Here is a 26,974-nt window from a genome sequence, read left to right as displayed (position 1 = left end):
GGGTCATGTCAAAGCCGAGAAATGGAGGTGAGGCAGAGGACAGATGTTGCAGTGTATGCCGAAATCAACAGAGCTGAGGTCAAGCAGGAGTCAAGTGCCAAGATGGTGGAAACTGCTCTCTTGCAGCTGGAATGGACTCCACGCCAAGGTGTCCGTCTTGTCTTCAGGCTGTCAGGGATCAAAAAGTTCACTGCCTGAATTAACACAGGGGCTCTAACAGCAGCCCAACTGACCCTCTGATTAGCACAGAGAAAAAATACTATTAAGTATTCAGAGGAAAAAGAGGATGATTTCCAAGGAGTCCTAAATGAGTTAAAGAGATGGACTTTGGTAAACAGGAAAATTTATTACTAATAAATAAAGTATTAATAACCAACTTGAGATTGAAGGGAGGCATAAAGGGACAAGGTACATTCTGTGGTCAATGAGCGGCCAAAAGTTTCTTAGGAAACCTGGTTGCTGCAGCCAAAAATGTCTTAGGAGAGTAGGAAAGAAGCATGAAAAAATAGGTGAGATTTAGCGGGTGGAGAAGTTTGAATGCCAGGGTAGGCAACAGGCAAATTGTACATTCCTTAGGGCTGGACACTACATCCTACATATTACTGATTACTTTGAACTACATGCTTAATAACTAATTACTTAATAATTCTTGATGGACTGAGATGATGATGATAATCTAGTGGAATTGCATTTTATTTGGACATTAGATTAGGTACATACGGCAAAAATTGTGTGTGCTCTTTATTACCTGTTGTGAGCAACTTTCTGGTTGGATAAAAGCCAAATACAATACTGAAAGCTATACCTTCATTCCTGCACAACCTTATTAGCAATTATTATTATCCTCATTTGACAAAATAAAGGACCTGGGGTTCCGAGGGCTTAAGTATCTTGCTCAAGATCACACATCTCCAGACAGATTTCAAAAGCTGAAGACCAAAATGCTACACCATATATGAATTATAATGCCTAACATCTGCCAGTTCATAATTATCAAAAGATAACTTATGCATTCGATTCTCAGAATAGCCTGATGGGGTAGTTGGTGTTTTCACAGAAGCATGTTTTCTATGAGACTGAGACCCACAAAGAAAAAGAAATAAATCTAGGGTGGGCAGGATGTAACTTGGCAATACGACATATTTCCAGGAACATCAGCCAGAACTTGAAAGTAAATACAATGGGCCAGCTAGCACACTTGAGCTTGCTCAATTCCTGGGTGCATTAACATCAGTAGGGTCCAAACTGGTGGGTGAGTTAAGACGGCAGGAATTTTTAGGCCCACTCCAATCCTAGGTCTCTTGAGGGGATGTTAATGGTTTCTTTCCACCTTTAGATGAACTGGACTTTGTGGTCAGGGACCAAATTTTACCCTTGTGTCTCCAAGACCTTCACATAGTAAATGCTCAGTAAAGGTTATCTGTAAATGATTTAGGCTAAGAAGTTTGGATTGACCTGGCATTTGTTATGTAAAACGTTCTAAATAAAACTGCCTAAAAGTTATTAAAAATAAATGCAATCATAGCCAGTCTTTTAAAGTAAGCTTCTAAAGATATAAACACCTAAGTATAATTCTGTGTGCTTCTCGCCAACTTTTATTTGCTCAAGTCAAGTTTAAACTAAACCGCATGTTGCCTCGAGGTGTAACCAGACTTTTCTTTATACACAACTCCACACTTTACCTTAGGGTCTCTCAGGGCTGGCAAAGATGTCGCAGAAGTCTGACCACTGGTGTGTTGGTTCACACTTACTGGATACGTTTTCAAGCAAACATCACCAGACTACCTTGTGTGATACTTCATCAGGAACTTCTCAGAAGTCACCATCTAGCCTTTTCCTTTGTCCCACGAGGCAGAAACTAGAAAGTTTCACCGGTTCTTGGGACTCACATCTTAGGCATAACTATTACATCTCTAATAACAGAAAAGAGCGTACTTATATTGAAGACCTATCCCAACAAACTTAGTTCTTGAATTCTTTCATTTATGTGGCTATATAATTGGTAGTGACATCATAGCCACATTGTATAGTTCGACCATCACGATGGCAGCAACACACGGATTTTTGTGACACTCCCCACTCAGGAGAGATTCTCTTTCTATAGTCATTACTGAAGAGAATACCTCTGGCCATTCCAACAGGTTTTTCCTATCGCTAGTTGCTCTGCAAATTTAGTTTGAAATATGAATATGATGGCTGCTGAGGTCGTTCCTCATATCCAGAAATGCATATACACTATCTTTGCCTTTCGATTCTGACCTCTTCAGTATTAATCTGAACTTAGATTGTACATCATAAAATTTAAGATTTGAAAGACACTTTAGAGACCACTGAGTCCTGAGCTCATTAATTTTTCAAAATTGAGAACTGAGTCCAGAAAAATGAAGTGACCTGTCCAAGGGTCCTCAGAAGAACCAGCTCACACACTTGATCCTTAGCCAGGCCTCCTTCTACCTAGCACAGTTGCCCTTTTTTCTATAAAAAGGAAAACAAAGAGACTTTGCAACAAATATTGAAATTGTTATTGGAAAATACTGGAAACCTGTGGCCTGAAGGAGAAAATGTCCTTTTTAAAATTGCATTAAATATTAAGCAATGTTAAGTAATTAAATATTAAGTAACTCTTTAAAGAATATCCATCACCATATAAATTTATTATGGTACATTAGCTGTGCAACTAAGCCAAATGTGTTGATTAACGTTCTTGTTGAAAAGTAGTATTTTGTGTCCACAGCAATCGTTCCGAAGTCATAACTGTGGTCTATCTGATGTTAATATTTTACTTTTGCATGTGTGTATCTTTCACAATGATCTAAATAGCTATAGTTCAGCAAGGTAGTGCGGTGCAATGAAAAGAGCACTGAACTAGGAGTCATGAGTCTTGACCTCTTGTCTGAGCAGTTAACTAGCTGCGTGAGTTGGACACGAACAATAAGCTGAAAACCAAGGAAAAACAAACAAGCTGGGGCTAGGTGACTTTAGTTCTTCTCAGCTCTAAGCACCATTCATTATCCTCATCACCATCACTGAAACTAAAAGTAAACACATGAAAATTCGTGAAGTCTTTGCTTTATAGAATTTAAGAGCAGCAATTCATTCATACAATTTGCTGTCCCCCAAATTCTACGTTTTATAAGTTCTATCCTCAAGAAAGGCTCTCTACATCATTCCAAGGCCAATTTACTTTTGCAAGAGCAAGTTATAGGAACAAGAGAGAGCCGTCCTGAAATTTCTGCCTGGCCTCAAAAGCCTGTCAGCATTCCCTCTAACTTTCCAGGTCATTCTTAGAAAAGTAAATAAAGATCCCTCTTGCCATCCTGTAAGAACTAAACTGACCTCTAAATAAGCAACCAAATTACTTCAGGATAAAAAAAAATTAAAATGGCATTCTAACTACAACTTAAATAAAAATGAAATAGGATTGTCGATGAAGTCTTTGGTCGATTTTATAACAGGCAGGAAACTCCTACCGAAATATTAAATAGCCTTACCTTTAACTGCTTTTTATTTATTTTTTATTTTTTTTTCAACGTTTTTTATTTATTTTCGGGACAGAGAGAGACAGAGCATGAACGGGGGAGGGGCAGAGAGAGAGGGAGACACAGAATCGGAAACAGGCTCCAGGCTCCGAGCCGTCAGCCCAGAGCCCGACGCGGGGCTCGAACTCACGGACCGCGAGATCGTGACCTGGCTGAAGTCGGACGCTTAACCGACTGCGCCACCCAGGCGCCCCTTTAACTGCTTTTTAAACCGCATTCGTGAGCAGTTGTCGCATTCACGTGCAGACCCTAAGCCCACATCTGAATAAATTAGTGGAATCTAGCCTATCTGAAACGAGCCCATACACTTCCAGGAGTACTGGCTCACATCTGCTGCAGGGTTTTTCTCCCTCATGGTGTCCACTCGTCCTGTATCTAAGGGAGGCATGAAAATGGAATACCTGTTGCTTGCAGCGCTCCAACATAAGCTGTCAGGAATGTGACATGCAGGATTCCCACACTGAGTGAGGAAGGGGAAATAAACCCAGTGGTCACTCCCCCGCCCCCCGCCACGTCTGAGGTTTTAGGACGCTATAATTATTTTTCAGTCCAAAATCTGAAAAGGTCATATGTCTGGTTGTGATGAATTACAAACATGGCCCTAATTTTTCAACCCCTGCAAGCCTTAAGGACTCAGCCATTTGACTTGTTTTGGCCTATTGGGTATGAGCAGATAATGCAAGCAAAGGCTTGAAACAGGCTTGTGATGTGGGGATGTTCTCCTTTGGGCCTCTGTCATCACCATGAGGATATGCCTGCACGAGCCTGCCCGGGGAGGAGAGACATGCCAAGCAAAACTGAGTTCATCCCAGCCACTGGAGCCAAAAGAGCCAGACATATGAGTGCGCCCAGCAGTTGCCCAGTGGACCTCCCTGTCATGTAATAGATGCTTGTTGTGTTTGCCATTGAGATTTTGAAGCGAGGTTCTGTGATACAGTAGAAGCTAACTACTATACTGCAGGTTTTAGGTTCCCAGCAGATAGTTTCCCTTAACTAAAAAAAAAAAAAAAAAAAAAAAAAAACCTCCATCTTTCAATCTATTCAGAGTTCTACAGTGATCATGTACTTTCAGTTCATTCATTCATTCTAGTAATTCATGCATATGCTACAGCTATTTATTGGCTGCCTAGTATATGCAGTCACTGATCGATGTGCTTGTAATATACCAGTAGACCAAATACACCAATGTGTTTTATTTGTTCGTAAACACCCGTCCGGAGCTTACTTTCTAGTAAGAGAGACAGACATCAAACAATAAACATAATCTAAAATTAATCTTATGGTATATTACAAGGTGGAAATACATGGAAAAACAAAGGAGTGGAGTAGGCTGGGGGCGTCGGGAGGTAAGATGACTGCAGAATGTGTGGGCAAGTAAACTGTTCTACTAAATAGAATGGTCAGGGCATGCCTCACTGACAAAATGATAATGGAGCAAAGAACTGGGGGGGAGGTGAAGGAGTTCTGCACACAGGTCTCCAGGGGAATGGCATTCCAGGGAAAGGGAAGAGTCAGAGTAAATGGTCCAAAATAGAGTGTGTCTGGTGTTAAGGGTGGCCCCAGAGCTCAAGTAGAATGAGCAAGAGACACAGTGACAGGAACAGAGGTGAAAGAGGCAAACGTAGGGAGGAAGTAGATGACAAGGGACTTCAGGCCACTATAATGACATCGGCTGAGTGAACAGAAACCCGTGCAAGGTTTTGAGAAGAGAAGTGGTCTGATTTGATTTTCACTTATAATGTGTCTGCAGGGGGAACAGACCATAGGGAAGCAAGGGAAAAAGCAGGTAGTGCTTCAGCGATAAAGTAGGAGAAAGACGATGGTGGTTTAGACCAGCATGACAACAATAAAGTGGTGAGAAATGGTCAGATTCTGAGAGTATCTGAAGGTAAAGCCACCGTAGCTTCCTGAATGTGAGGTATGAGGAAAAGAGAAGAGTCAAGGTGACCCAAACGTTTTGGCATAAGCCATCCAAAAGATGAAGTTATTAGCTAAGACGGGAAAGATTGAAGATAAAGCACATTCGAGGGGATATATAGGGGATTCGAGTTTGACCAAAAGGAGTTGGGAGATGTTTATTAGATACCCAAATGAGGAAGTCACATGAGCAGTTGCATTTAGGGTTGGAAGTATAAATTGAGGAGTCGTCAGCATATAAATGGTATTTTTTTTCTTTTTTTAAACTGTACTTAAATCCAAGTCAGTTAACATCTAGTGTAATAATGGTTTCAGGAGTAGAATTCAGTAATTCATCACTGACATATAACACTCAGTGCTCATCCCGACAAGTGCCCTCCTTAAAGCCCTGGGACTAGACGATACCAAAAAGGAGTTGAGACAGAGAACAGAAGAGGTCCCTGGACTAAATAAACCCTGGGCCACTCCAACATTAAGAGGTCAGAAAAGATGATGAGAAACACACAAAGACCTAAAAACGAGTGACCACTGGGGTAGGAAGAAAACTAAAAGAGTATATGGTTCTGGAAGCCAAGTCAAGGAAGTAGATGAAGGAGGAGAGGATTATCTACTGTGTCAAAAGCTGCTAACTCGTCAAGATGAGTACTGAGAACTGTGTGTTGGATCTAGAAATGTGAAAGTCGTTGGTAACCCTGACAAAAGCAGTCTGGGTTGGTGTAGTCAGTAGGGCATCCATCTTCAAAGTGAGCTGATCCCACCATACTCTGCCAAATCTGTAAGGAAGCTGTTCTGTCTCCATCAAGAGATCTGAAGGCAGCATGGTTCTTACAGGCGTGGCAGTGCTGGGCTACCTGCCATCACATTTCACCCAACTGAACTAAATAGCCACAGATGCTGACCTGCCTCCACCCCTATTAGGCAGCTGAGAGCACAATGTATCAGGACATCGCTTCATTTTTACCAGTGTTTGGATAGAACGACTTGTCATCTCATTTTCCCCATTCATGCTAAACTAATGGATTCCAATGTTGTCATTACCCACCTCCTCTTTTCTCTAAATTCAGAGTTAGTCCGGCCACACTCCACATCCCCTACTACTGCCATTGCTTCCACCACTGCTAGAGCAGAAAGAGGCAGCTATTCACAAGTTAGCTATGAACTTGGCAGGCCCAATGACCTTAGCTCCCCAGGTCAACAGATCCCTGAAGTCTTAGTATCACCATGTTCTCTAGAAGAATAGAACAAGGTGGGTTCTTTTACTCTGGATTTCTTCTGTCTGGAGTGTGTGCATGTGTTTGCATACCTTAACTTAGTGATATGCCACCCATAGTTTTAGTCAATTATTTTTCATGTTAAATGTGAGTGGCAGCATGGAGTACTTACTGTAAACAGGTGTGCAGGAAAAAAGAAAGAACTCTGAATCTAGAATTCTAGGCTCAATTCTTCTGCTAGGTAGTTCCGAGACTTTGATCAAGTCACTTAATCTTTCTAGCCTCAGGTTTCTTACCTAGAAGATGAAGGAGTTAGATTAGATCCATGGTTTGCAAAACTGTGTTTTGTTCACGCCCTGGGGTTCCTAGAAGGTCTCTCAGGAACACCAGACTGAGGGAAGAGAGTCTATGCCAAATCAGCTTTTATCTGTCTTATAGACTGAGAATGCTACGGCTGGTAGAAGCATTTGATTGCTTTAAATGTTGCAAAGCACTGAATTTGTAATCTTTAAGGTCCTATATAGATTCAAGGACTTAATTCAGTATATGGCTTTGTCTGTAAATGAAAAATGATCATATGGGGTAAATCTTGAATAAATTAAATATCCATGATATGCCTTAGTAAAATAATATTTTAATAGCATAAAGGTACTTAAAGTATAAATATATAGGTGCTTAAATATGTATCTGTTGCTTAAAACGTGCAGAATCTCTTTGGTCAAGAGCAGCTAGCTTTTCTTTAACATTTTTCTTAAATCAGACCCGAAACAGGAAGCCCTAACCCTGCCTTCTGTAAAATCCTCAATTCACATGCTGTTACAATTCTCACCAGGATTACTGGACAATCCCAAGAAAGAACCTCACGTTTACATTCTCAATTCATTGATTTGGTTCTACCATCATTCATATTAATAATCGGTCAATAACTCTTGGTAAAAGATAGCCAATGTAGGATTAAGGGAAACCTAATTTCCTGGAGTGGGAGCTTATCCCTTCAAGACAACGAATTATAGTAACTCATGATGATAAATATTAACCTGAGGCAACAAGGAAATATTTTATTTTCCAATTCTTCATTGGGCTTTTGAGTTATTTTGGACATATAACAGGTGTCTCCCCATCTATATTATTAGTATCTTTTCACTTCTAAATTGTAACAACTTATTTAATTTATTTATTGTCTTGGAATAGTTCTCAAAATCAAACTATAACATCGTTATCAAAATAAAGAAAGACTAGTCAATATTACTTTATTTCAAATTTCTTCTTTTTTTTTTAAGTACAGCTGACACACAATGTTACATTGATTTCAGGTGCACAACAAAGTGATGTGACAAGTTCAGACATTATGCTACACTCACCACAAATATACCTACCATCTGTCACCATACATCCGTATTAAAATATCACTGACTCTATTCCCTATGCTGTGCCTTTTATTCCGTGACCTATTCATTCCAAAACTGAAAGCCTGTATCTCCCACTCCCCTTCAAATCTCTTTGTAAGATGTTACAGGGAAACAACCAGAATCGGCAGTGCATGTCTACCAATTAATTTCCTCCATCAATTAATTTCTGTGTGCCAATTTCCTCTTTTCCTTTTTCAATGTGAAAAATGAAAACCTTGCCACCAACACATTTTGAGTCTATTGTGAGAAAAGAATTTTAACGGGTTTGTGTAATAAATCTCTGACATCACCAAAGGAAAAACACAACAAATCTCACTCCACATGAAGCTCTATCCAATGTGTGACTCCAAAACGAAAAAAAAAAAAAAAGAAAAGGCAGATGTGGCTGAGCCAGGTTTTTATTCCCCGCAAAGGAATTAGATATTTATTTCCCATGACAAGTGATGAAACTGCCATTCTCTTTTTTCCAACAACAACAAAAGAGAAAGAGAGAGAGAGAGAGAGAGAGAGAAGAAAAGATATAATAGCTAACACTTGTGTGGTACTTTAAATTTATAAAGTACTTTCATATGTTATGAATTGCAATTTTTGTAACAAACTTGTTAAGTAGAAATTATTTTTATTTTACATCTGAGGATAATGAAGCTCATCAAAGTGACTATACCAGGATTGCTCAGCAAGTCTGAAGAGCAGCAGTACTTAGACCAGGAAATCCATCTCTGAAGCCTCCCCTCTTCCCACAAAACACACTAGAATAGCAGATTCTTTGATAACAATTGTACCCCTTGGGAGTCAGATGGTCTGAGTAATATGCTGGGTCGGACTAAACCAGGAGAGGTTGGCTAAAGCTTTGAACTTCCACCGACCATTCTCATCTTCAGCTTCCAACCCATTCTCAACTTGTCTTCTGGCTTTTTTGCCACTTCATATGCAAATGTCCTATTTGTACCGAAAAGACAGGACACTGGTGGAAGGGACTGGGTCTTATTTATGTTTGCTGTCTCCATAATAGCTCACGCGTAAGAAACTCTAGCTGTATGTAAGTGATGAATCACTGAATTCTACTCCTGAAACCAATATTGCACTGCATGCTAACTAAAATTTAAATTGAAAAAAAAAATTTTCAAGAAGCTCTCAACAAGTAACTATTTAAGTGAATTGAGTCATCCATCTTGAACACTTATTCTGTGACTTGCTATGTCCTAGCTCAGTAAACAGGACAGAGAGAGAGTCCCTGCCATCATGGAGTTTATGGCCGGCTGTTGAATAGCTAACAATAATTACAGTAACTAGAGAAGAGCTATTTGCTATCAAAGTTGAACACCGGGAACTAACCCAGCGTGAGGCAACGGGGAAGTCCTCCCTGAAGAAAAGACATTTAATCTGCCTTCTGAGGTTGAAGGGGAGGGGCACAGGTGAAGAGGAAAATGCAACTGGAGGCAGAGAGACTAGCACGTGCACAAAGATAGGGAAATGCATCCCCTAAAGCACATCTTAAATCCTGCATCTTGGGACATCTGGTTGGCTCAGTAGGTTAAGCATCCGATTTCAGCTCAGGTCACGGTCTTACAGTTTGTGAGTTCGAACCCCGCATCGGGCTCTGCGCTGACAACTCAGAGCCTGGAGCCTGCTTCAGATTCTGTGTCTCCTTCTCTCTCTCTCTGTCCCTCCCCCACTTGCGCTCTTTCTCTGTCTGTCAAAAGTAAATAAATAAACATTTAAAAAATTTGTTCAATCCTGCACATTACTGAACTACCTTGGCTCAGAACCAAATCTAATAATGATGTTGGGATTTTCAGGGTAAAGTAGGCATCGTAAGGAATTCAAATAATTTCCTCATGTTGATAAATCATGTACTCTTTCAGATCTTTAGAACATTTCAGTAAATTTTTTCAGTCTTGCTAAAAAAATAGGGGGTAGGTGTAGGGTTCTCTCTCTTTTATCTGAAACTAATTATTTTATGTCATATGTAGAAATTCAATATTCTAATTGGTGTCAAATCTGGTTAAGAAGCTGGATTCTTATGAAACCAGTAGGAAATGTTGTAAAAATTTATTTAGTCACAGCTGTTTTTACAAGTAATTTCAAATTTTATAGTTATAATTGTACTTCCAGTTGTAAATTAAGTCTTCAGTAGGATTTGGGGAGTTGTTATACAAGGTGTCATAAGGTTATGTGTGTGGCATTCCATGTTGTGGAAAATACAATAAATTACATTGCTATAAAGGTAAACACTTTACACATATAATTAAAGGGGAATGTTTGCACAGCCTATAATTTTACAACTTTAAAGCTTGGCGTAAAACTTACATATGTATACAAACTGCCAGAAAGATACATGTTTTTATTATATGTAGACAGATACTGAATAACCACTGAGAAATCCCTCTGAGATATTAAGTACTGAATTTTGTTTCCCATCCCCCCTCAAGTTTATGTTGAAGCCCCAACCCCAGTACTTTAGAATATGACTGTATTTGGACACAGAGTCTTTAAAGAGATAATAAAGATTAAATAGGGTCATATAGATAGGTCTAATCCAATAGGCTGGTGTCCTTATAAGAAGAAGGGAAAACACCAGGGACGTGTGAATACAGAGAAAAGGCCATGAGAGGACACAGTGGGAAGGTGGCCATCTTCAAGCCAAGGAGAAAACCCTCAGATGAGACTAAACCTCTGACACCCTCACCCTGGCCTTCCCAGCCTCCAGAACTGTGAGAAAATACATTTCTGTTGTTTAAGCCATCAGGACGATAGTTTTTTTTTTTTTTAACGTTTATTTATTTTTGAGACAGAGAGAGACAGAGCATGAACAGGGGAGGGTCAGAGAGAGGGAGACACAGAATCTGAAACAGGCTTCAGGCTCCGAGCTGTCAGCACAGAGCCCGACGCGGGGCTCAAACTCACGGACCGCGAGATCATGACCTGAGCCGAAGTTGGACGCTTAACCAACTGAGCCACCCAGGCGCCCCGGGTCTATAGTATTTTGATAGAGCAGCTGTTACAGATCAGATATAAATAATATCATATATATAAATAATATATATATTTAAAATGACATATATTTATAAATATATATTATTTCCCACAAAAATTCATATGTTGAAGTCACAACCTGCAATGCGACTGTATTTGAAATAAGGCCTTTATGGAAGTACTCAAAGATTAAATAAGGCCATAAAGGTGGGGTCCTAACCCAGTAGGACGGACACCCTTATAAGAAGAGAGACAATACCACAGAATGCTTCCCCCATGTCTGTGCCCACAGAGAAAAGGACACAGTGAGAAGGCAACTATCAGAAAGCCTGGGAGAGAGGTCTTATCAGAAACTGAATTTTCCAGCACCTTCTTCTTGGACTTTTAGCCTCCAGAATTGTGAGAAAATTAATTTTGTTGTTTAAACCGCCCCCCCCCCACCCTCCCACCCCCTGGCTATAGACTTTGTTAAGGCAGGCCAACCAAACTAATACAGCAGCAAACTAACACAGATACAGATTTCGGTCATAAATACACATGTACGAGTAGATACACGCACATGCAGACTAGCGAGGTGCGGTCAGATTATCTAGAGTTGAATCTGAAGACGGTGGGAAGACTTTTATTATGTCTTTGCATATTAAGATTTTTGTCAGACTACAAATGAGTATACATAATTTATGTTTATGCAGCCAAACCGTATCTGGATATAAATTAGGAAAGACAGAATTGTTTTTATGAAGTGGGGTCAATGCATGGGTACCCTCAAAGGAAAACATGCTTTGGAAATATTCACAAATTGATTACTGCAGCTTTCAGAGAGAAAGGAAGAGGCTGGGCTTAATCTACCTGACGTTGTCAAGAAAGCACATTAAATTTGGACTCTGCCGGTTCAAATTAAACTTTTTACATGTAGATGTTGTATTCCTGTCACTTATCAAGTTACCTTAAGAAGCTTTTTATTAAGCCTGACTAATTCTCTAACATCTAACATCTCATCTAAAGATGAGTTCCTTAAATATTTAATCCATTTGTGACTCAAAGTGTCACTTTCAGAATGTGGCTGTTAAATTCTTAGAATTAAAACTGCTTTGTTAGACATTCAAGACATACAGTCACAGCTCATACAATGCATAAATTCAACATTTCATCTGTTCATCAAGAGACTTTATTCCAAATGCTGTATTTAAAATCCCAACCTGGCAGCCTTGTTTGTGACCATGGAACTCAGGAATCTTTGACGGTAAGATTCCTACCCACCAAGTTCTTGGTCTTTCTCCTGCTTCCTCCTTCATCCAAGTGTTAATGACCTAAAGGTTAGCCACCCTCTATCTGCACAATTCTTTTTCACTGTAACTCTGTTCTCCTTAACCCATCCCCAATCTTGTCTCCTTCAGAAAGCTTTTCCCCTATGACAGCAGGCAACCACATCATAGGCCCCTCTCCCCCTTTGTATCCTCCTAAAACACTGAATACGCCATGACTTTAATTACACATTTTTCATTTGTTCTCTCTCAGTACCTTGAAGGCTACCCAAGACTAGCATCTGTGTTCCTCAAGACTGGATCCCCAAGAAGACAAGATCAATCAGGCAACCACATCAATGGAGCACCTTATACCCCCAAAACCAGACACTGGATTCCCATAAAACAAAACTGGAAGACTGGATACAAGAGGAGACAGAAAACCACAAATACACACACACACACACACACACACACAGCCATTGCCACAAAGACACAAGCACACAGGCACAAATCCTGAGTGCCACATGATTTGTTAGCGCTCAGGGTTCATTCCTGAGGTGCTGCTCCCAGTACCATGCCAGGGGCTAAGGTTATAGCAGTTGCTGGTTGAGTCAATTTCTGAAGGAGAAAGCTATCTTTTGATTGAAACTTAAATTCCCCGAGGGATGTTAAGAGATTGGAAGATTACACACTAGCTATTTAGCTTTCACATTTACAAGTCTCAGTTTAGGGAAGACCTATTCTCAGACACCGTTTTCTAACGTTAGCAATGTAAACAATCACTGGAAAATACTTCTAGCATAATTCCCTGAGCAGGCTTCCTTTCCTTCCACCACCACCTCCCACACCCCTCTGACTTAAAATATAGGTATTTACATGTAAAACGTAAAACACAAAATGGCATTTTAGAATCTCCAGTTCCAGTCACTTTCTATTTTTTTTACAAAAAAAAAAAAAAAGCATGTCATAAAAAAGACTTCTGTTGCAATGAAAAATAGAACTAGGAAACAACTAATTAGAAGGGAAAACACTCCACTGCCACGGTTGTTGGGACAGAAACAGCCAGGGGCGCCTGCGTGACATAGCCAGTTAGGCATCCGACTCTTATCTTGGGGCGGGTCCTGATCTCATGGTTCGTTGAGTTCGAGCCCCCCATGGGGACGTGCGCTGATAGCGTGGAGCCTGCTTGGGCTTCTATCTCTCTTTCTTTCTGCTCCTCCCCGGCTTGTGCTCAGTCTCTAAGTAAATAAATACACATTTAAACTTTTTTAAGAAAAGAAAAGAAAAGAAAAGAAAAGAAAAGAAAAGAAAAGAAAAGACAAGACAAGACAAGACACAGCCAGCGCTGGGCGGCAGGCATGCACACCCCCGGCAGGCAAGCACCCGGGCTGGCAGCTACCTACCGCCTTTCATCATGCCTACTTCATAGCACTTCCGGAGCCGGCAGGCCTGACAACTCTTCCTCCTGTTCTTATCGATCGTGCACTGGTTGGTAGCTGGACACATGTAGTCATTATGTCCTAGTAAGAGCAAGAGAACAGAATTCACATTATTTCAGGAAACAGAGCCAGTCAGAATCGACAGGGAAGCTGCCTGTTTTCCTATCACTCACTTGTGTTGCGACTTCGCATGCCATCCTTTTCCTGCCCTTCTCAAAGTGTGGGAAAAAAAACTCCCCGAGCCTTGATTTTTGTCTCAGCCAATCACTTCCGGAGTTCTTTGGGCAAAAGTCACCTTCAGTTCATACAGTTGATATTTGGAGGCACGAGGTTTTATGTACACTCACACACTTTCTCAACAAAGGCTTTTCTTTTTTTTGGACTCAGGCCACTAGCTAAAATCGTCGAAATAAAACTGTTGGAACTTTCAGACAGTTTCAAAGTGGCCTTTCTTACGGTCTAATTGGAAGAATCTTTAGGTAGGTATTCAAATGCAGCCTGGAACGCCTAAATTCCAGTCCAGGGTGCTGAGCTGGGGTGGCGGCCAAGTTCAGTCCTTAAGTTGATAAGTTAGTCCGTCACTTACTGGCTGGAGGACGCTGAGTGTATTAGTTAACATCTCTAGGTCTCACTTACCCCTCTCTCACCTAGAGAAAGTAATGGCACCCACTATGTGGCATTTTTCTAAGAATTAAATGTGAGACTACATGTCAAGGGTTTACCAGTGCCCTGGATGTGGTAAGCACTCAATAAATACTGTTGCTGTTACCGTTTATTAATCCTCTTTCTTTATTAATCCTCTTTCTTTTCCCTCTTGTTGACTGACTCCCTATTGCTCAACTGCTTCTCATTCACGTTCATCACGTGTGACTCTGTCCCACAATAAAGGGCTCCCGTGACCTCACATCACTCTCAAACTTCCATCTTACATCCTACCCCTTCTTAGTTCAACTCCTCAGAGACATCTGCACACCTGAGGTCTGCTTTGTCCTCACCTCTCCTGCATGGCTCAACCCACGCCTCTTTTCTCCCTTAGCTGTCCCACAAAAGCTGCTTAAATCCTGATATCACCAATGACTCTTATTACTGAATTCAACAGGTATTTCAGCCCACATCATACTTGACCTATCAGAAGCACCTGACAATTCCTCCCTTCCTCCTGAAGCATGCTTTTCCCTTGGCTTCCATAAAACGAAACATTCCCGTGTCCTTCCTACCCCTCAGGACATGGCTTTCCAGTGTTATTTGCAGATGCACTCCAACCAACATTAAGCTAATCTGCACGGGGCTCAATGTCAGGCCCTTCTTATGACTCCAAATTCTCACAGGAGAATCTATTCCACGGCTACAGCTTCCCTTATCATAAATGCAGATGACTCACAGATTTATACGCAGCCCAACTCTTCTCTGAGTTCTCGGGACATACAGCCAATTGCCCACAAGAAGTTTCTGCTCTAAGATTCAGAGGTCACGTCCATGTCTTTATCCCTCCAAAGCAGTCTGGTTTATACTGTGCAGAACATTAAACTCCACAAATTAATAAATATTGCCATGGTTTTATGAAGAAGTCCATGTATAGAAGTCTAAATTCTTACACCCGAATTTAGACTATGGAGATGATGTGTACTATTTTAAAATGTTTCCCATTCTCAAAGAAAAAAATGAGGAAATATCACACCCTGTAATTCAGATCATCTGTGTCTCCACTTTCCCATTCACTAAAGGCAAGACGCAACGTGCAGGGACATATTGTGTGGGTTTTTTGTAAGTTTATTTATTTATATTGAGAGAGAGTGGGGGAGGGGCAGACAGAGAGGGAGAGAGAGAATCCCACGCTATCAGCATGAAGCTGAGCCGGGGCTCCAGGAAGCAGGAGATCATGACCTGAGCACAAATGAAGGGTCTAATTAATGCTTAGCCAACTGAGCCACCCAGGCGTCCCTGCAGCGAAATGTTTTAACTACAGAACTCTTTGTTCTTTATTCAGTTGAAGGGTCAATCTCAAGTAGAATAGAGTGGGTGGGGCTTTAACAAGAAACGCTGGTCTCATAAAACTTGGTGCTTCATCTTTAGATATACATTATAAAAATTGCTACGTGCACAGGCTTCAGATAAAATTAACATGTACATTCCTTTTTTTGTATATAGGAACCAGCAAACTAGACAGAACAATTGTAAACTGACAACTTTAGTAGGAGACCACACACTGCCTCAAACATCCCGGTTAGAATTGCCTTCATTAACCGGCACAAACTGAGGAAATAATAGAACCAGAAATGAAATTTACCTAAACAAGCAAAAGGTGCAGATTTCTGATACTTCAAGGAAACTTTCAGTGTTTGGTCTCCTATGATGTTTATGCAGTACACGCTTTAACACCAAAAAAATGAGGTTACATTTAAGCCTCAGAAGAAAACAGCCGATGATCATTCAAACCAAGAATTAACTTTGATTCACTTTCCTCCCAAAAAGGGTTGTTTTGCAAGCCAGAAGACAGGAGAGCTGAATGGGGTCAGAGGCCAATTGGCTGAATGTTGTATTTGCATTGGTCATCCATTGTAGATGTGTATCTTTATAGAACCAAGTGAAATTCCTGAACTGACATGTTTAACAGATAAAAGACGCTAGATTTGTGCAATTGAATTCATCCCTTAACAAGAAAAGAAGTAGGTGCAGAGCAGAATCAGGTTTGTAATACAAGCCTCTGGGGACAAAATGGATTTTCTCCTGCCCCCAACTACGTTAAAATTTAGAATTGGTAAATTGGCAACAAGAAAAAAAAAAACAAAAACGAAGATGTAACATATTTGATATATACAATTAAAACAAACTCTTCTGAACCAAACACCATTAACAACTATTTGCACGTCTTCAACTTACATCAGAGAAGGAAAACCACAAGGTAGTTTTTTGTTCCCTGAGGATAACTTGGTAAAGGTGTGTAATTAAAGCAATCGATTTTAGTTTCTTTAAGAAGAAACTTCATTTTACATGTTATTATTTGCTCTTATGAAAACAATGCCTATGAAAATCCTATTGAAGGAGAGCTAATTAAAAAAAAAAAAAAAAAAAAAAAGACTGAGGACCCTAAAGAGCTCCCTGTACCTGTGACCAGATGAGCCCCAAGGTGCCTTTCCCACAGGCCTGGATGAAGCACAAAAAGCCAAAGCCAAGATGTTAGGCTCAGGTGAAGTTTTGGAGAAATTATCACTATTTTGTTGCCCATCAAAAAAATAAAGATAAAGCCTTTGCACTAGTGTGGGGTCTGAATAGTTATAAGTGGAGAGAAGCGGAGATGAATGAACCCTAAGCAGAAAGCTAGAGGAGCGAAAGGAGAGTCGTCCGGGAGCAGGACCCACCAGGCCGACCTAGGCCAGCAGATGAGCTCCTGGGCCAGCAGATGAGCAGATGGCTCCTGGGCCAGCAGATGAGCTCAGATACAGCTTTTTCTCACACTTCTCTGGGATTCTTCCTCTCGACTTTTTGTTTTTCCTTTCCTTCTTGTTTTTCTCTCCGTCAGTAGCAGCTGTTTCTGCATCGTTACCACCACATAGAAAGACTCCATTTGCCAGTTACAAAAATAAGCAATGACCCATGATTCAAAAGAAACATAACTGGTGCGGCCATTGCAGAAAACAATATGGTGGCTCCTTAAGAAATCACAAATAGAACCACCACATGATCCAGCAGTTCCACTACTGGGCATTTACCCAAAGGAAATGAAACCATTAGAGATATATGTACTACCACGTTCATAGAGGCATTATTAATAATCACCAAGGTACGGAAACAATCTTAAGTGTTCACTGACAGATAAATGAACAAAGAAAACGTGGTCTTTATATAAATATATTGGGGTATTATTCACCCTTAAAAAATAAAGAAATCCCATCATTTGGGACAACATGGATAAACCTGGAGGGGATTATGTTAAGTGAAATAAGCCATACAGAGAAAGACAAATACTGCATGGTGTCACTTGTGCGGAGTCTTGAGAAGAATAAGGTCTGAGGATCTGATGTAGAACATGGTGACCACAGTTGATAACAATGTATTGTTATCAGTGAAATTTGCTCAAAAAGTAGAACTCACATTCTCACTACACACACACACACACACACACACACACACACACACACACACAAGGTAAATAGGTAATGGATGTGTTAACTCAGTGGAAGGAATCTTTTCACAAGGTATATCAAATCATCACAATGAACACTTTAAATATCTCATAATTTTGTCACTTAGGTTTCAATGAAGCAAAACAAAGTAAAATAAAACAAAAAACCCAAGCAGTAGCCTGAGGGGAATTTAACATTGTCTATCTTTCCTTTCGCCACACAGCATATTCTCCCCTCAGCATATTCTGGCAGACATCTCCGACCAAATCTCTTTGCTGAGCTTCCCACCCATACACCTACCTGCCCACGGTCCACGGAGACTTGATTTTCTCACAGTCTCGTCAAAATGAATGTGTCCCAAACACAACTGTCAGTCATCTTTCCTCATCAATGTCTTCCTATCTGCCACCACACCACACAGCCTGAGACGTGGTGTTACTCAAGATTCTCTACCCTCCTCCTCACTCACATGCGTGCACACACTAATCAGATCGATTATTTTTAAGTTCCTTTTCAAAGCAAAAGCCATTTTTCCTGGGCCCACCATCCCTACCATAGCTCATACCATCTCCAGTCCCCATTATTGCAACAGCCCACTAAGCCACCCCCCGCCTCCCACCTTCCCCTGCCAACCATTGCCCCCTGTGTTGCCAGGTGGTTCTTCTAAAATCATACACTGCCATGGCGCTACCCTGCTTTAATATGCTGGTGCTCCTCAAAGCTCTAAGGATAAAATCAAAATGCCTTAAAACAGCTTACCAAGCCGTTCCTGATCAACCTCCTTTCCTGCCTTATCTCTTACCAGTCTCTAAGTTCTAAGCATGTCCTCCCGTTCAACCCCGCTCCTTTTGAGCCCCAGGACTTTGCACACACTGTTCCTTCTTGTGGAAACAGACTTTCCCTACTCTTGGCTCAAGTGACTCCCACTAATCTTTCAGGTGTGTCAATCGAGACGTCAATTCCTCTGGGATTCCTTTCTGCCCCTCCAGTGATGCCTAGCTTTTATCCTGTCACAGTCCTTACTACATTGGACTTTAACTGTTTGTCACAATCCCCAGGTCACTTTAAGTTTGACAAGGGATGAACTATACCTGTCTCATTTATCACCATTAATCCTGTGCCCAGCACATTCTCAGGCACACAGTGGAGCTCAGCAAGTATTTGTTATCTGAACAAAATAAAAAGTTGCCAAAGCTCTGTGTTGCCTCCCCCCACCCAATCCCATCTGGAGCACAGGCCTCCCAAGCGGGGCAGGTTGGAGTTCTATGAAAGAAGTAATGACTGAGAAGTCAATGGTCCCAAATAAAGAGATGGCTGCCACACCTCAGGACCCCAAAACTCAGGTCCACAAGGGCAAGACGTGGTCCTAAGAGAACTCGTTGTAGACATGAGAGTTCCAAAGAATTTTTAATAAAAATCAGTATTGATTTTCAGTAGAAAATGAAGGATTAAAAACATTCAAGGTAATGCCAAGGGGGAAAAAAAACCAAGCTATGCATTAATCATCTCTGAGTGGTAGAGTGGGCAAGGCAGAGAGAAGATGTAAAAAAGCTTGACGTAGCTTTGCCAAATTCTTAGGGCTAGAGAAGGAGGAATGGGAGGAGAAGGAGGTCAAAGATTCTGGTGGCTTGTGCCAGGATGTCTCAAAAGTTATTCTTAACATTAATCAAAAAAGGATCTGATCAGGGAGTGGGGTGGGAAGAAGAGATGTGGAAAAATTTTAAACATGTGATATTTGAGATTTCAGTAGCACACCAACAAGCAAAACTACCCAACAAACTATTATAAATGTAGTCCCAAAGCTTGGGAGGCATGTCAAAATGAAGTTGGAGATCCCATGATCCAGAAATTCCATTTCTGTATATGCCCAAAAGAACTCAAAGCACAGACTCAAACAGATATTTGCACACCCATGGTCACAGTAGCATTATTCACAACTCAAATGTCCACTGGCAGATAAATGGATAAAAAAATAGGGTATATACATACGACGGAATTTTATTCAGTCTTAAAAAGTAATAAAATTTGGATACATGCTACATCACAGATGAACCTTAAAGACATGCTGAGTGAAATAAGCCAGACCCAAAGGACATATATTGTATGATTCCAACTAAATGTAAAGTACCTACACTAGTGAAATTCATAGAGACAGAAACTTGAACAAAAGGTATCAGAAGTTATAGGAAGGGGGAAATGGGGACTTTATTGTGCAATGAGTACAGAGTTTCCACTTGGGATGACGAAAAAGCTCTGGAGATGGACAGTGGTGATAGTTACACAACAATGTGAACAACTAAATACCATTGAACTGTACAATTGAAAATGATTAAAATGGGAAATTTCATGTTATGTATGTTTTATCACAATTTTTAAAAATGAAGTTGGATGTATAAGAAGCATCTCCATGAGGCAGGGCGGGAAAAGAAATCAAAGATGTGCATGTTAAGTCGGCCTGTTCAGATTTTCCTCTTTAAAAAATGCCCTTGAGCCCAAGGACTAGCCAGCAGTATTGGCCATGTGGCCCGCTTAGACCTGGCACCACGCCAGGTGACTTTAGCCCTTTATCTCATCTAAACATCAAAACTGACAAGTCAGGTCATTGTAACTCCCATGTTATAGAAGCAGAAACTGAGACCCCAAGAGATTAACTAACTTGTTCAAGGTCACTCAGCTACTACAGGCAGGGCCATGATCAAAGCCTCTTACTCCAGGAACACCACCATAGGGCTAATGACGTGGAAAGAACTCGATACCTATCTAGCCAGATGTCTAAATACTGTCACACTTTAAACTATTATCAGGGGCACCTGAGTGGCTCAGTCGGTTAAGCATCTGACTTCAGCTCAGGTCAGGATCTCACAGTTTGTGAGTTCGAGCCCCGTGTCGGGCTCTGTGCTGACCGCTTAGAGCCCAGAGCCTGCTTCAGATTCTGTGTCTCCCTCTCTCTCTCTGCCCCTCCCCACTCACGCTCTGTCTCTTTCAAAAATAAATAAAACATTAAAAAAATAAATAAATAAATAAACTATTATCAAAACATTTTTCCCTAACATAATTACAATATCATATCACTAAGAGGGCATTTCAGAAGCAGCAATGAAATTATTTCCAGGACCTGTGATTCCTAAGACTCCCAAAGTTAAAGATATGAGAGATTGATCCCATGAAATATATTTATTAGTAGATAACGGTATATATTATCAAATCTCCCTGGAAAACCTTTCAGCACATTCCAGCATAAAATAGAGAGAGAGCAGAAGGCAAGGTATTGAGGAAATAAATAAGAAATTTACTTTCTGTAAAATAACAACTGCAGTATTATGTTTGGAAATAAATTTTGACTCAGATATTAAAGTGAATATTCTCTGATTTATAGCCAGTGCAACCAGCCAAACAAAATGAAACAGACTTTGGCTGTCTCAGTGAACACATTCCTAAAAATCCAGTGAGGACATTCAATGTGCCATGATTTGAACTATTTCACAACCACATCTGTATGTAATGGCATGCAAATAAAAACGCCATGCCTTAATAATGCAGCCCAAATTATATTTTTACAGCTAGTCAATTCTGTGTCTTACCAGTGACAACAGCCACCTTCAAAGGGAAGCTTGCCTTTATTTTTTAAGTGAAGTAAAAACATTATGTGCATCGAAGGATATTTTTAAAAGAAAAAATATTTAAAGGAATTCTAGGAAAGATGATTGTCCTGGAAAGTTTCTTTTTCTAAATGAAAACGAAGAGGAAATCCGTTCTTCACCCTTGTCAGACCCCAGTCTGCTAAAAATTTTAGCCGGGGCAATGACATGATCCCTCTCCTTGTCCAGCCTTGCTTACCATCTACGAGACCACAATTGTTTTAAGCACCTGGCACAGGACCAAACCAACAGCTGCAATAAAGGAAAACATAATGAAATCAGTGACCACCATCTCATTGTAATACACCAGAGACAATGAACCAGTTCCAATAATGTTTCTTAAGGCTCAACAAGTAAGTGCAGTTCCACAGCCCAAAAAAGGACTTTCTGAAATTGCTCCTTCTGGGACAATAGATAAGCATCACACCGAAGGGAGCACTGTGACAACCAGTGTGACTAGTTCAGTACCAGGCAGCATTCAGCTCACCTCCAGACCCCTCTCCTTCGCTCTGTTCCATTGTTTCCAGAGAGTTTCCCAAGCTTTCTTCCTACTTGGAGTCATTTAAAGTCCAAACACTGGTGTCCAAGAGCAGTAGGAACTATTTCAAAATGTTCTTGTGCAAAGCTGAGGACGCGAGTAAGAGGGAAATGGGTTGGCGATCAGAGCGAGAGGGCACAACCTCAGAGACCCTGAGCACCATTGTGCTTACTGCCCTGGATTTCTGGAACCACTAAGAAGCTCACTGGCCCACCCTCCCGCTCCTGGGCAGGTCACTGCAGTGCTTTAGGTGAGAAGGGAAAGTGGGGGGGCTTACAAAGATCTGATGTGGTGTGGACTATGAATGTCCCTTAAGCTTCTGGCCACCTAACCACTAAATAAGGGGTTTCGTCTGTCTTCAGGAGCCCTCCAGAATGAAGTCCCTAGTAAAGTTCCTCCAAGGCATCCTGATCAAAGTCATGAAAGAAGAGGCAGGAGCTTCTGTTTCAATGGTCAAAATATTCCTCAAGCACATTTTAACATGAGCTCAGTTATTCCCTTTCTATCTTTAAGTCCACTTCAAAAATGAGGAAATAAGCCAAAAGATCATCTGTCAGATTTAGAAATAATGACTAGTATACACTCTCAGCTTCAATAACAATTTCTCCCAACAAGCAGAAATAAATGGGTTCATTCATTGTCTTGCCAATGAACCTTCACACGATGGTTGTTTGCGTAAGACATCTGTGCATAAAGACAACTGTTTTGTATTTACTTGTACTTATTCACGTGGTAAACTTAACCCAGAGTAGCACAGATAACCTCACGTGTTTTCTAGGCCTTGTGGTTGGGGATAGCTTCTCCCACACGTGCTGCATGCAGTAGCCCAGCGGCCCAGAGAAGAGCCGGATGAATGTTACACGCTCAGTGAACAAATATGTGGGAATATGTTAAATCCACACGCCCTGGGTATCCAGACAGCTCAAGTCTACGGTGGCTAGACGGCCCTATGAGGAGAATTCTCCCAGAAGAGCCAGTTTTCTCATTTCCCAAGAAGAGAAGAGCTTTCTCATTTCCCAAGCGTGTTCGGGTTTCTCTGTCTATATGCTTGTCCACACCCCCACTCCCCATTCCAGCTAATGAAAACAAGAGAGCCTGGAAAAATCTAGTCTCCTCCTCCCAACCCCAAGAACCAGCCTCCAGAAAGAAGATGGCCTGAGTGTCCTGAACAAGCTAAGTTGCTGGATTCTTGGCCCCAGGTTCTCACCTCTAAAAGGAAAGGGAAGAAGAACCCATTCTGGTTCTAAACTTTGATCATTCTCTCTTTTCTCACCTTCCTCGGGGATATACTCCCTTTTCATCTGGCTTCTTAGGGTTCAAGTTTGGTGATTTTTTTTTTTTTTTTACTGCTTAAGGTTTTTGTCTCCATTTGTGGTTGCTGCACTAAATGGAAGGAATAACAGGCATATATGGAGAACGTCACAGGGCTCAGAGCACTGGACTTGTGTATGTGAGTTTAGGCGCGTATGTGTCATGGGATCCCAGGTGAACCAGGCAATCCCTCCTGATTATTTGACACCTTCCTTAGTGGCTGCTATGAGGCCCTGACAGATAATATATGCAAACATTTGATTCACCATAAAAGTTGTACCAACAGAATGTATTAATTACTATGGACTAAAATACAGCCATTTGAAAAAATGAGACCTATACATACTGATAATGGAGAAATCTCCAACACGTATTATTCAGTGAGAAAAGCTATTCACAGAATAATGTGTAGAGTATAATGCTACTTATATAACCAAAACATGTGTGCATGCGCGCGCGTGTGTGTGTGTGTGCGCGCGCAATTTTTGGATGAAACTATTAATAGTGTTTACCTATCAAGAAAGGAAGAAGCACAGATTTGGGTATAGGACCAGAGGCAGGCCTTAACTTTCCATCATGTACCACATTGTACTGTTTAACATTTAACATGTGTATTTCTAGGGGTTTTTTTAATAATAATAAAACAGTGTTTTGAAAATTTCTAACCAAAACCTGGCATTAACAATCTTCATTCCTTTTCTGGTTCCACCACCCATCCAGGGGTTATTTCTCCCTACTTTGCAGCCCACAGACTAAGTAATAAACTTAACCACCAGAACCTTGTTGAGCAAGGGAAAACTACCACGCTTCTTCTATAAAGAATAGGAAAAGGGCTAAGTGGGAGCTGTGTTTTTTGATCTGCAGATACCTCAGCAAAGAACAAGTAGCAGACATCCAACCACAGACAGAGGCTCCGGTCTGTTTCTGCTCCTGTCACAAAGCCATCCTGAGAATCTGCGACTCTCCTCCTGCCCCAGCTGGGCCTGGCTCCCCTTGTTTTGCGCTGACCCAAACCTTTATCCCTGAGGGACCTAGGTCTCCTCTCCATATAGAGGGGGGAAGTCATCAGTAACCTTTCTCCTTTGCCAGGTAGGATACAAGGAGGCACACAGGGCCTCCCGGGTTCTACCAATGCACGGTAATAGCCCCATTCCCCTTGGCAGGCAGGACTGACCCCAGCCAACTCTGTATCCCCCTCGTCTTGCCTTTAAGCCCAGAGAGACAAGGAGCCAGCTATAGTGCACTCCTCACGTCCAGTGTCCCATTTAAAAGGATTCCATCCTTGAGGGAGTTAATAGAACACAATGGGTTCTGTACTTCCAACCAGTTGGGTTCAATACTGGTTTTATTTCTTAAATAGCCCCACTTTCCTCACCTATAAAATGCAAGCAATTGTAGAGCTGGCTTCCTAGAATTTTGTGGAAGATTAAATGAGATGATGCATATAAAACCCATAACGAAGAGCCTGGTGCAGGACGAGTACTCCCTAAACGTTAGTATCATTATTATTATAATGATACTAAATCTCTAGATTGGCAAAGCTCTAATTTGTAGGGACAGTGCCTGAACAACAATACCCTCAAATCAATCTGTAATAACCTATCATTTTCTTAGTAGCTAAATAATCCTTTTTTTACCCGGAACTAATTCTCTTCACATCATATAACTTGCTAGGTTACATTTATGCAGTCAAGTGTAAATCATCCAAAACAGTTCGTCATATCAAAAAAATTCACTCCAGTCAGCGTAAGGCTAACTATCAGAGCTGGAAACTATTCTAGTGCTTGAAAAAGCAAGCAAAACTGTAAGAAAAATAGCCATGTATTTGAGCTCCTTAAAATACATTCAAACACCTTTTTAAGCAACCAAGAATTACGGTCTAACTGTCCAGGAATGCGGGGAAGTCATAACATGCCTCTTCGAGAAAAGCTAAACTACACTAAGAACTCACTTTCTGGGCTTTAAAGAGAATGTGGCTGTCTCTCCTGTCCAAGAAGGTAAAGGACAAAAGTCTTCTGTAGCCAGAAGTAAGCCCCAAACTCTTAAGCCAATCTGTACTCTGATTTCTGATTCAAGGTACCTGAATTACCCTCCTTGCTTACAAATAAGAACAGGGAAGAGAGACTATATTTACTTAACAGAATATATTTCAAGAGGTGTTAAATTTGGTATAATTACCTTTTTGAAATCTACTCTCTTTTTACTGATTAATAATTTGGTGTCACTCCAAATCCCCATTTTGAAGTGGCAATTATAAAGGTTATTATGAAGTTGGTTTTTCTTCTCATTTAGTAAAAAATTCTAGGCTAGTTTGGAAGCAGAGCTTTGGAAAATGCTCTCTTTGGGAAGGCTTCCGTAGAAAGAGATTATATTCTTCGCTGTCACTATCAAAGACACGGCAAGGTTTAAAACAGGCTATTGAGACTCACCCAACCATAAGATAAAGTCCATCCCAATAATCTATACATCCAGTGCGTTTTAATTTAAAAAGTGTTTACCTCTAATTCTATACAATGCAACTCAAACACTGTATTTGTTCTTTTTTAAGGATATTTTAAGGGAAGACTAGATAAAAATTTTCACAAAAAGAAGTATTGTAACAGAAAACAAAATTCATTCAGTCAAGGAATTTTGAGTCTCCACTGTATGCAAGAAGACACATATAGATTTCCACCCCTTCCCATCCAAGAGTAGAACATTCCTATGAAACTTTTCCATAAGACTATATGGCATACAGAGTCTCTACTACTTTCCAAAAGTTTCCTTTGAAGCCATATCACTTTTACGAAAGATCTATATTAGTATCTGCTTTTGCTAACTGAAAATAATCTAAAGAGGATTTTCTCTTTTACAATAAAAGCTATTACTAATTAGGTCTTTCATAAAAGAGAAGTGGCCTAACAGGAACTTTTAGAAAACAAAGTACACTTGTGCTTGATATTTTAAGACACCTAAGGATGGATACACTGTTCGTGCTCTCCAAAGCTTGACATTCTTAAAATAAAGAAGCATAGGTGGGATGCCTGGGTGGCTCAGTCGATTGAGCATCTGACTTCAGCTCAGGTCATGGTCTTACAGTTTGTGAGTTCTAACCCCGCATCAGGCTCTGTGCTGACAGCTCGGAGCCTGGAGCCTGCTTCAGATTCTGTGTCTCCCTCTCTCTCTCTGCCCCTCCCCTGCTCATCCTCTCTCTCTGTCTCTCTCTCCCCACCCCCCTCTCAAAAATAAATAAACACTAAAAAAAAATTTTTTAAGAGCATAGGTAAGAGGTAGACATCCAAAGAGAAACTTTCAAATCTATGACTCTCTTTCTTTGGTTTTGAGGTGGAAATGTTAACTAATTTTCAGGTGCTGGCTATGAGAAAGAAGTTTGTGTTTAAGAAGTACGATAACAAGTGATTTAGAAGCAAAATAATGAAATGTTAAGGTATTTGCTCTGCTGCTTAGCTTCAGATCAAAAAGATATCCTAGGGGAAACTGACAGAGCCAGTTGGAGGTAATAATGATGATGACTCTTGGGGTGCCTAAGTGGTTCAGTTGGTTAAGTGTCCCACTCTTGATTTCAGCTCAGGTCATGATCTCACGGTTCGTGGATTCGAGCCCTGTGTCGGGCTCTGCGCTGACA

General features: G+C 40.8%; 1 protein-coding gene across 1 annotated transcript in view; it reads right to left on the bottom strand.

The window, feature by feature from the left end:
* Positions 1-13,600: 13,600 nt before the first annotated feature.
* LOC125938038 (estrogen receptor) overlaps positions 13,601-26,974 on the bottom strand; it is a 31,754-nt gene continuing 18,380 nt past the window's right edge. Inside the window, exon 2 of the mRNA XM_049653076.1 lies at positions 13,601-13,819. Coding sequence (XP_049509033.1) covers positions 13,695-13,819 — 125 coding nt within the window. The 3' untranslated portion in view covers positions 13,601-13,694. The remainder of the gene's footprint in view (positions 13,820-26,974) is intronic.

This window comes from Panthera uncia, assembly GCF_023721935.1.
Source record: "Panthera uncia isolate 11264 chromosome B2 unlocalized genomic scaffold, Puncia_PCG_1.0 HiC_scaffold_24, whole genome shotgun sequence".
NCBI classification, from domain to species: domain Eukaryota; kingdom Metazoa; phylum Chordata; class Mammalia; order Carnivora; family Felidae; genus Panthera; species Panthera uncia.
Note: the sequence above shows the minus strand (reverse complement) of the source record. Positions and strands in the feature narration are given on the sequence as shown.